Raw genomic sequence first — 11,296 nt, 5'->3', positions numbered from 1 at the left:
GTATGACTTGAATCTTGTATTGTACACAATGTGTACCTCTATACATATATGAGGTAGCCACATCCGTATTAGGGTGTCGTGCTGTTTTCCAAAAACTCTAAGTCTAATATGGTATCCGAGCCAAAAGTCCGAACTCATGAAGAGAGATGGGCAAGACGGGCAATATATTTCAACAGGCTACCCGTGTTTATCATTAGGAAGGATAAATGGTACACCAGAGGTGCACCCTTCCAGGTCTTCACAGTAGGTAAATGTCCACTCAATGCTCAAGCGAATTCACTCGCAAAAAGAAATGCTCAAGCGAATTGCTGTGCTCAACAAATCAAAGGAGAAACCAGAACGAATGGACAAAGTAAAAAATGGAGGCAAGGAACGAAGAGAGACCAAGTCTAAATGAGGGCCGAATAGCCAAGGCCCACTAATGCATGGATGAGAAAACCAGTGCGCCAATAACTATGAATACCCCCACCTTTAACTAATATATTCACGGACTCGTGGAGCTAGGCTTTTACACCGGAATATGCAAATGGTGCTCAGGCACCCTGGAGTCCATTTCAAGAAAGCCATTTCTTACAACGCAATTCTTAGAAAAACTTTTTAAACATGCATATACATGTATACTATGTATGTGCAAAACTTCATACTCCCTCCGATCAATATTAATTATCAGTGATTTAATACAATTTAGTATTAAATCAGTGACACTTAATATGAATTGGAGGAGTAACATTTTAGTTTCAGACTTGGCGACAGAAAAAATAAATATGTAATTTCAATTGGGCTTGTCGGGACGTAATTTTTTTTCTACAGTTTACAAATTATTATTTTTTCAAAATAAAATTTCGTGGACCCGTAGTGAACACACAAGTTTCGATAAGTTTGCATTGGCTTTTACACCTCGTACCGACCATAAGCATGGGCAACCTTGGTCATTTGTCTAAGCACCACCCCTATGTAAGGCCTACATCACATTCACTAGAATAAACTCAACGGGAGGACATCAGCGATCTTGAACCTCTTAATAGCTGTGTTCATGTTGTCTTGCAAATACTGGAACATCGGTACAATAATGTCAGTTAGTATTGTCGGTTTTTAAAATTCATGCCGCCTCCACTACCCAAGTAACCACCTCAAGCTGGATTATTGCAGGCGGCTTTGCACCGTGGTGACGTAACCACCTCCGAGAATAGTACTCATCAATGGTTCTGCTTTCTCGAGTGTCATTTTTGCTGAGCGTTTTTCCACAGAAACTCGACAAAGGCCATTTTTGCCGTGTGTCTAAGAAAAGCCGCTCAACAAAAAGCATAACATTCAATGTATAAACCTGTGGTAGATATTCGTTTTTGCGGCTTATCAATGAGAAATGTCAAACTAGCAATGAATATTAATTACTCTTTTGAACGACCGTACATACATGTATACAAGCGGTAGCTGTATGAACGAGTGCTCTTAGGGCATCTCCAAATCGGATAGTCAAATCTCTCTATATGTACTTTGTGCGATTCTTTGCATGGGAACATATGCACGGATCTACGCATCACCTGGGGCCTCCTAATTGATTCCCTTGTCCGCAGACGATGCGGGATAAAATTTGCATGTAGGCATTGGAGATGCCCTTATATCAAGTAACATGGCCAAGCGAGGAGGGCCAATTTCTATAGGGGGAAGTACACCGTAGCTTAGCTATAGCTTATCACACTCGTCCGTACGCATATGGCATATTATTGTTATTTCCCACATCGGAATCTCGAGGAAAGCGACAACTTTTTGTCCATGGCAGTTGTGGATCGCTTAAGGGCTAAGGCATCCAACTTGTCATATAAATTATAGACGAATACTGTTATATACTAGTAGTACTTAACTTGCGGGATAGATCAACTTTCGGTACAATCATGTACGAATGACCTTAATCCATGCTGTGATCTCTTGATTGCTTTTTGTTTGTACTCGTGCTTGGATCGGAGATACTGCATAACCTGGTTTGTTAGGCCTCCAGACAAGACATTTGAGCAGTTACGTATTTCTTTTACTTTCTTAGTACTGTACCACAGACTGGGCATGTGGTGAGCAACATGGTGCCATGCGCTTGTCATATGAAAACTTAGTTTAGTACTATTCCCTTCGTTCCAAAATAAATGACCCAGTTTTATATTAATTTTATAAAGTTAGTACAAAGTTGGATCATCTATTTCGAAACGGAAGGATTATAACAGAAATAAAGTGTAGCTACCCTCTCTTTGCGACGGTACATGTGCGTTTGGATGCTAGATGGATCTACAACATTACTCTTTGGCCCACTCGATATTTTGATGAGAACCTGTTGGCCCTCCCCGACGGAATCATCTTTAGTCTGCCAACTGTGCTGGACATTATTCTTTTGATTTGATAGATGTATAAAATATCAGTTAGGAAACGAAAAAAATCTTATGGACAAGAAAATTTATTCTGAAACGAATATCAAATGCACCAGAGCAATTTTTGTCTTTTAGTTGTCAATTAATCTTTAACCTTCAGAAACACAATAACAATGTGCGTGCGTGCGTGCGTGTGCGCGTCCGTGTGCTTGTGTGTTTTCCTGTAGTCAAAATGTGAGAATGCATGAAAATAAAGTTCAGATATGTAGCCGAATGATAGGTTATATGAAATATTGCTTCGTTCTGTGGAACTAAACTGTAAATTGTGAGTCGACGGCATAATATGGTTTGAATATTTCTACTGTGGTCCTGTAATAATTGGGACCCACCATAATGCTGGCTACATGATTTCGATAAATCAATGTGATATGCTATGAAGATACTTGAAACAATGCGAGGCAGGTTCCACCACCATGATTGTAGTTTTTCAGCTCAACCCTTCATTTACCGGCTGATCATGCATGTAGAAACTTACAACATACATGTTGTGACACACGGTTAAAATAACTTTTTCTGCGAGAAAACTTTCGATCTATTCATCTTCAGTCATAACAGTACAACATACACTAGAAGTAATAAAAATTAAATCTAGATCCGTACACCACTTAGCGACTACAAGTACTGAAGCAGGCTGAAGGCCCGCCGACATCATTACCCCTCCCCCTCCGGAGCCGGCAAAACATGTTGCAGTAGACAATTGGGAAGTCGCCGTGCTATGGCCCCATAGTATTAGCACACTAGAATAGCAACCATCGCCGATGAAGAGTAGCGTAGATCGGAAGGATCCAATCTGAAGACACATGAACGAAGATAAACGATTAACAGATACGAGCAAATCCACCAAAGACAGAACCAACACAGACACACCTCTGCATGCCTACGGACGATACTAGATGCACCATCGTGACATTATCCCATCTTCAGAGAGCCGTCGTTGTCTTGTCTTTCCTGAGCAGGACACAAAGCCTAACAAAATTCAAAGAGATATCTAAAAATGGAGCCCTCCTGCCAGCAAGGGCTGGGATCCACCGCGCCCCATAGCCCTAAGGTCACAGGAGACGAGGTGGACCAGCGGCAGCGCCGTCGGGAGGCAGCGGAACCATAAGCTTTTTAGGAGACTGTTAAAATAAGTTAAAATGAAAATAACATCGCTACAAACTCACGAACTTTACAAATATTTATCTAAGTGCTTAAGTGCTCCTTTCTTTTAGATGATGATTTGGCTAGAAGAATACAAAATACTGCTCGGCAAAGTGGACACACCAAAAGAACTCACAGGTTTTAAAAGTTTTTTTTAGAAAAGGAGGAAGACCCCCGGCCTCTGCATCTGGGCGATGCATACAGTCATTTTATTAATTATTAACACAAGACCTTACAAAGTCATACAACAATAAGACTAAAGCCACCGTCTAAGCAACATCTGTCGCTACTCCTATCAAATTGATGAAGGGGCGTTTGTAGTCTGGGCCTAATACGAAACATACTTTGCAGTCAAACCTAACATCTAACGTCTGAGGTCCCAACCAGGACGCCTGCTGAGTATGGGCACCCACCAGTCCGGTGTGCTCCTCAACCAGGACGCCTGCCGGGTATGAAGCCACCACAGCCACATGCCACCAATCCATCTTGAGAGTTGCACTATTGCATATACCTTGCCCGGTCTAGCTGCCACCGACGCCACCACGACGCCAGACAGCGTCGACCTCCTGCGCGAGTCCATCATCACACATCAGACGCCTAATCTCCAGGGCGCCATGCAATCGAGATCCGACACCGTCGATGTGTATGATGAAGCACCGCTCCTCCTCTTGTCACCTCCAGCCATCACGTGCTCCAAAATGATGCCCCCATGAGGGAAAGCGATATTAAGAACGCCATCATCGTCCGATCCGCGAGACCCAGAGCTAGGGTTTCCCCCGGAGCATCCCGAGCCTGATGACGCCAGCTGCAACGACGATGCCTCGACAAGGAAACGACATCAAAGATGCCGCCATCGTCCGCCATGACCGTAGTTGGCGCGATTTTCATCAGCAGTTGCGCCACCGGGCGTACGCCGCCGGCCTCGCTGGTCCCTTCAACGGTAGCATACTCCAAAACGATGACTTGAAGAGGGACTACGACGCAAAAGCACTACCATCGCTCGATCCCATGGAGATCTAGGGTTTCCCCCGGAGTTGCCTGAGTTGTCAAGGACCAGACAAGGATGGAATCCTGCGGATCCGTCCAGCTGCCGACGTGTCGCACTCGCCATCGCGCCGACCATGACGCCCCAGATCTTGAAGCCGCCTGCCATGGGGTATGGGATCGCCGGAGCGCCGCCAGCCCCCGCCGTGACGTCCGGCCGCACGCCACGCTCCAGCCCGAGGGCGCCGGCCTGCGCCAGCTCCTGACGAGCTTGAGGGCACCTAGTCCCCGCCGCCGCCGGCAACGGCAAGGCTTTGCCTGGCCGCGCCCTCGGGCGGCGGCGAGGGAGGAGGAGGACGATAGGGGGAGTCGGGGGCGACGGGATCTGGGGGCCTCCCAGCCGCCGCACGGGGGCGACTCGAGAGGAGGAAGTATACCAATAAAACGTTGATGTATGTATTTTTCTCTTAACTAGACATTTCATTATCCCTTTTCTTCTTTTAATTTTAACTTCTTGAGATAAGTTTGACTAATATATTGTGTTGGGAGGAAATAAATAATACTCTTTAGGGGTCCCACATTGTCCACAAATCTTGTCAACAAGGTGCAAGGTGGTCAAAAAAAAAGGATAACTCATTCAACAATGCTCAAGGCTTGTCATGAAAAGTCCTAGGTGATTGTCATGGTCAACTAATCAAAGGAGAGAGCCGAAAAAAGGACAAAGTAAATAATGGAGGCAAGAAACAAATGACTATAATGTGGGGGTGGAGCGATTTGTACACTATGTCTCTGCGGTATTTGAGAGCTGATTTTGATGGGGTGTCCAAGATCGAATATAATTTAGGTCTAGAACTACGTCATCTTCCTGGTTGCGTTGGATGTCTAAGTATAAGTTGTCCCCTCCGGTTTGTATGTGTGGATATTGTGATGGGCCGCAGGTCATATGGACGCCATTCTTCCCAAGTCTCTTGATGTCAACCGACTCAGTCTTCCCTTTTCATGGCTTCTCATCCCTTTTTCAAGGGGTCTGAGTGATCCCACATTTGAGCGTTCCCTTTTTGACAGTGGATTGTTCAAAATACCACTTCCGAGATTTCCAGAAGACCGCTCCGGATCTGTACGCAACTAGATGTGTGCGTTATACGGATACATCCATTTTGAAGCACTTATTCTTATTATAATTACTCATTATTATCCATGTTTTCTAGATGATCATATCATAGTTATGAATTTTTTGTCTAAATCTTAATGTTCCGATGTGGAAATTACCGTAAAGGTGCAGAAAAGCACAAAAATGAGTCCTAATGGAGAAAATATCCATGAGAAGATAATCATGGAGCAAAAAATGGGCCAATGAGGCCCCCTGTGGAGAACAATGCTTTCTCTAATCTAAGAAGGTGTTTGACGCCCAAGTGCAGAGGTTTGTTGTAGGCAAGAATTTCCCTCAAGGGGACGACCTGAAGGTTTATGCAACTGGTAGAAGTCTTGCAAAACAACCAAAGATCAGTACCTATGCACAAACAAATACATAATTTGACTAGACCTCCAACAAAACTAGTAAGATGGTCACTCTTACCAGCCTGGCTAGTTATACGGATAATTGCAACTTGTTTTTGGACTTATTGATTGCAATGAAAGAAAATAAAGTCTAGATTGTAAATGAAATAAAAAGAATACATTGATCAAGGTTGAAAGAAATATGGATGAATGGACTGGGATTCACACTTCTGCTAGCGACATCACTCCAATAGAACAACATGGCATGGTGAAAAGTTATAGTTGCGTATTGATTTGATTCTTGTCTTTATGAGTAGGATTATGCATGGGATAATTGCATATAGGCATTGATACCTCTCCAGAGTATCTAACTTTTTTGGTTGTTTCATGCCATTATCTTACTACTTTCACATATTTTTGGCAACAATTTATATTATTTCTATTTGTACTAACCAATTAACCTAGTGCCAAAGGCCAATACCTGATTTCTATCTTTTGGGGTCTTTAGGTGAAAAATGCACTTAGCCGGAACGACCTGCAAATTTTTTGGATTTTTTTTGTAATATATCTGAATTTTTAGCGCAAGAACAAACATAAGATGGTGCCTACGGGCTCCACAAGGTACGGGCACGCTCCCTAGGGCGCACCAGGGCGCCTTGTGCCCACTAAGTCGGTTGGAGCTCTCCTTGGGGCGCAAGAGAGCTAATATCAGGAAACAAATTTGTTAAAATATCAGCCCGATAGGAGTTATGGATCTTCGAATATTTATTAAACGCTGCTCGGCCAGGAAAACAGTCCCGAAAATATAGAAGAAAACCTAGAGAGAGATATCCAATAACGGAGAGTCTCCCACCCCTCGAGGTGCGTGGTGGCCAAGGACCAGATGGGAAACCCTTCTTTCATCTAAGGGGAAGGCCAAGCAACAAGAAGAAGGAGGGGGGCTCTCTCCCCATTTCTTCCAGTAGGGACGGAACGCCGCCGGGGAATCATCGTGATGTCGATCTACATCAGCAACTTCGCCGTGGTTAACAAGAACTTTCTCCGCCTCTATGGAGCATTGTATCCTCTCTCACCCCGCTGCAATCTCTACATGGAAATGGTGTTTTATGCTATATATTATTATCCAATGATGTGTTACAACTATATGATGTTTGAGTACATTCCTTTTGTCATTTGGTTTGATTGGTGATCATGATTGGTTTCAGTTCCATATTTTATTTTGGTGCTTTCCTTTTGCCATTGTGCTGGAATATCATCTTGAGCTTGTGTTCCCTTGAAAGAAGTGGGGTCACAATTCTCTTGTTAAGGAACAAACTTCGTCTTGGGGTATTCCACTCAACTCCATTGGCATTGAACTTTTGTTCAAAACCAACACCTTGATTCTTCCAGTGTGTTCCTTGCTTGCGTACAATTTCCTCAAATTGTTTACTTCCAGCAAGGCTCTTGTAAACACCTTTCTCTATAATTCCCTTTAATAAGCTATTTTCTTGCTAAAGTGTGACTTGGCTAAGAGAATCATTAGTGAAATCTAGAGAACTACTACAAGCAACAATATTGCATTTAACATGGTTATTGTTACTACTAGCGGAAGAATCCTTCTTGTTCGTATTGCTAGGTTTTACTTGTGGCATATAAGTAGACAAGAGTAAACACTTGGCAATATAAGAAGAACTCTTCTTTCGAAGATCATCATTGATAGCTTTTAGGAACCATGCTCTTACTCTAAATTTAGCTTCTCGAAGCGTAGCTTCTCATGAGTCCTTAGGAGCTCCCTATGATCCTCTAGAGTTGTTTCATGAGCTAACTTAAGAGTGTTTAGTTATTGAGTTAGATGCTCAATCTCCTCCTTATCATTGTCATTCATTTCATCTTGATTAGCATGAATACTAGCAATTTCATCATAGTTTTCATCACTAGTGTTGTCAACAAGTAAATCATCATCACCTAGCAAATCATCTTCATCACTATTGAAATCAACATACTCCGGGTGTGATACCTTGGGGCCTTTAGCCATGAAGCATCTTCCAATTCCTTCATTTGGTGAGTCGAATATGTCATAGGAGTTGGATGATACAAGTGCAAGACCGACAACACCTCCATCTTGAATATATTCGGAGTCGGGAGTGATAGCTTCTCTCGGAGTCGTTGTCGGAGTCGGAACCAAATAGCCATTCACAAATGTGAAAATGTAAATGCACAGTCGGACGGAAGGATAGAGCGAGCGTAGATTTTTTAGGTGAAGAAAACATTCCGACTTAAACTTGAGGAATTGGGGAGGAACTGAGGAGTAACTCCTCAAATATTGAGGAGTTAAAGTTTCAAAGGTAGGGCCTAGTCATGGTTAAGTCCTAATAAAAAAATTATGGAGTTAAAGGTTTTTAGGTGAAAGACCAGAACCTAGGACACTGAACACAAGATTTGACACAGATATACTGGAAAAACTACTTGTCAAAAAGTTGCCTTGGACACTGAAACGAATGTAAAGCATAGATATATCACCCAACTAAGATAAAGAAAAGTAAAGAACAATTCAAGCCAAAGATGTAAAATACAGATTCCATCTTATTACGAACAGGAGAAGCATACTGGTTAATATATTACTTTCCGCCAATGTGATATGGCATGGTCATCCTTCTCCACTTACATCGTCCAGTTTACCCAGCCATGTTACTGTAATTTTTATCCGCCTATTGCCTATTCTGTGGATTGCAATAGCTTGAACTCTCTTCAGTTCCGAGAGTGTCAATATCTCAGGGTTTTCAAGCCAATAGTAGCTTCCTCCAGTTGGCTAGTTCCATCAATAATGATATATCCAGCTTTTTAACGGATGGGCTAAAAGTTGGATTATAAGCAAATACCATGTAAATGAAGATATAATATACTTAGTGCCCCTACTGCATGATCCACGGATCCATCCAAGTTTCCCTTTCTCATTGTCATAAATTACCAACTGATCCTGCATTGTGATATCTACAAATAGAAGATCAAATCGAACTATCACAAAAAGATGCAAGGTATGATCATTTCATAGACCGGGTTGTGTGAGTCTAGACTTTGTACCTCCAATTATGTTGAAATTAAGTTTGGCCACCGACCCGTCAAGAATGCCCAAGCACACATTTCCATTTTTCTGGCACAAACAATTGACGATATCTTTAGCCTTTGTTTTTCCAATAAAAAGTTTGTGGCACACTACTAGTATTCGGTTGGGTTATCAAATACTTACGGTAACAATGAGGTAGTTTTCGGGAGCGATCTCCATGGCTGTATTCTTCGAAAACATCAGGAAGAGTGATTTGAACTCCTTCTTGATGTCAGACACAGATTTAAACACTTTCTGCCCTTTCCAGCAAAGAGGTAGACTGGGGTCAGACACCTTCGTAAGTGACTTGCTGAGACCAGCTTGGATCTGCAACATTAGCATCTCATTAATGCATTGTTTCCTTCTTCGGATTCCTGGCAACAAGAATGTAGTGTGTTTCAGACCTACCGCAGAAACAGTCGCTTGGTATGGCTGGGCAGCAAAGTACGTATAGGTGCTACCGCTATCAAATACCACCTCCGTTGGCTTCACTCCTAGTGGGTGTTTATCGAAGTAAAGTGTTCCTGAGCCAGGTGAGTAGTAATTCCTGAAAGTACAAGTGCTCTATTACATATGGAATCATGAGAATCACGTAAATCAAAAACACCTACAATTCAGTTTAGCCCTAAACAGATTGTGTTATTACTTTATAACAAAAAAGAGCATGTTTAGTATTCCTAGCTTCTTTTATTTGTATAAGCCACTGCTATAACAAATAGCATCATCTACAACTTCCCTCGTTAAGGATGATCTAAAGGCCACGGGCTGGTTAATAGACAGCAAACAAGAATGAGAGTACCAAATGTTTGTTTGCCAAAAAGCAGCATCAACGATTTGTCATATAAAACGGATGTGAAAAACTTGCCCTCTCATGATTGCGAACAGCAAAAAGGTAACTTCAAATTTAAGTTATTCTCCTTGGTCACGGTAATTATTTGGGAAGTGTGTTTGATGGATGCAATGTCGCTACTCACTGGTGATCAAGAACTAAACTATATACAAAAAAAGACCAATTGTTATTAGAGCTAAAACAAACAAAATTTAAACATCTTAACCTGTATTAAACTTTAAATGAAAGTATTGTTCCCTCCATGAATAACAAACAAACATCATGGATAACAGTGCGTACCCAGATGTGCTACGAGCCATCGGCACCCACATTGCGCGTGAGGTAGACACGATATCATCCCCAAAGTAGAGGAACCCTCCTCCGTTCGTACTGAGGCAATGGGCAAGTACATTCTTGGTGATGCCTTGCTGCTTGAGCTGCGAGACCAAGCTAACTGATCCCCTCCCAAGCCCAAGCAAGCCATCTGTCGCTGCCTGCACTGCCCCATTCTTTCCCACCTGCTGGTCATAGCCACAGCTACACAAAATATAGAAGCAGATATAAAGAACTAAATCCAGCCACCAGTAATGACGCAATGCTTCACAAAGTGCAGTTTTTTTTTGTAAAATTCGCAGTGGAGTTACTGAAAGGTCAACAAGAACAAATTCAGTCCCACTAATGGGGCAATGCTCCCCAAAGTGGATGTTGTGAAAGGGCATGAGTTGCAAAAAAGAATGAGTTACTAAAAGGACATAAAAAACAGCAGTCAGTGGTAGTACTGAGGCAATGCTTCACAAAGTGGCATAACTAAATTCAGTCACCAATAATGAGGAAATGTTTCAGAGTGACAATACCCAAAGGTGAGGCTGCGACTAACACGGGATGAATTCCGTAGGGTTAGGCCGAAGCTGTCGGTAACGAGCACACCGCGAGAAGACGAGCTGTCCGTGTACTTGATTTTGTAGTCGCATTGGTGTGGTGAGGGGCACTGCTTGTTGTTAGGAATCTGTGAGCTGAGCAGTGTAGTACAGAGTGAGTCTGCACAGGGCACAATCTTGCTCTTTGTTGGCTTGTACAATGGGTGCGGCACCTGCAATAACCATCAGATCAGACCAAGAGTACGCATTTGACACCAAATCTACTACAACAATAATAATGCATCAGGAAAGTTTTATACTTCACACACAAAAACCCAGCTTTAAAAAAAAGAACTGGGAAACTCACAATCTTGAAGCACAGTGAAAATAAATCTGAATTAATACCTGTAAGACACCCAACAACCGTGGAATAATTATTTAATCTAGGCCTCATGGCCCATCTTTTAACCCCCGAATGTGGAAGATGAGAATC

At 42.5% G+C, this 11,296-nt stretch overlaps 1 protein-coding gene across 1 annotated transcript in view; it reads right to left on the bottom strand.

Annotated features, from left to right (window-relative positions):
* Positions 1-8,609: 8,609 nt before the first annotated feature.
* The window catches only part of LOC123158711 (aspartic proteinase Asp1-like), a 5,601-nt gene continuing 2,914 nt past the window's right edge, over positions 8,610-11,296 (bottom strand). The window contains exons 3-8 of the mRNA XM_044576601.1: positions 10,801-11,036; positions 10,247-10,483; positions 9,526-9,664; positions 9,262-9,444; positions 9,096-9,165; positions 8,610-9,005 (exon numbers count right to left, since the gene is read on the bottom strand). Of these exons, the coding sequence (XP_044432536.1) occupies positions 8,833-9,005; positions 9,096-9,165; positions 9,262-9,444; positions 9,526-9,664; positions 10,247-10,483; positions 10,801-11,036 (1,038 nt within the window). The 3' untranslated portion in view covers positions 8,610-8,832. The remainder of the gene's footprint in view (positions 9,006-9,095; positions 9,166-9,261; positions 9,445-9,525; positions 9,665-10,246; positions 10,484-10,800; positions 11,037-11,296) is intronic.

This window comes from Triticum aestivum, chromosome 7B (assembly GCF_018294505.1).
Source record: "Triticum aestivum cultivar Chinese Spring chromosome 7B, IWGSC CS RefSeq v2.1, whole genome shotgun sequence".
Lineage (NCBI taxonomy): Eukaryota > Viridiplantae > Streptophyta > Magnoliopsida > Poales > Poaceae > Triticum > Triticum aestivum.
The sequence above is the reverse complement of the archived record's forward strand: the minus strand, read 5'-3'. Positions and strand labels throughout refer to the sequence as shown.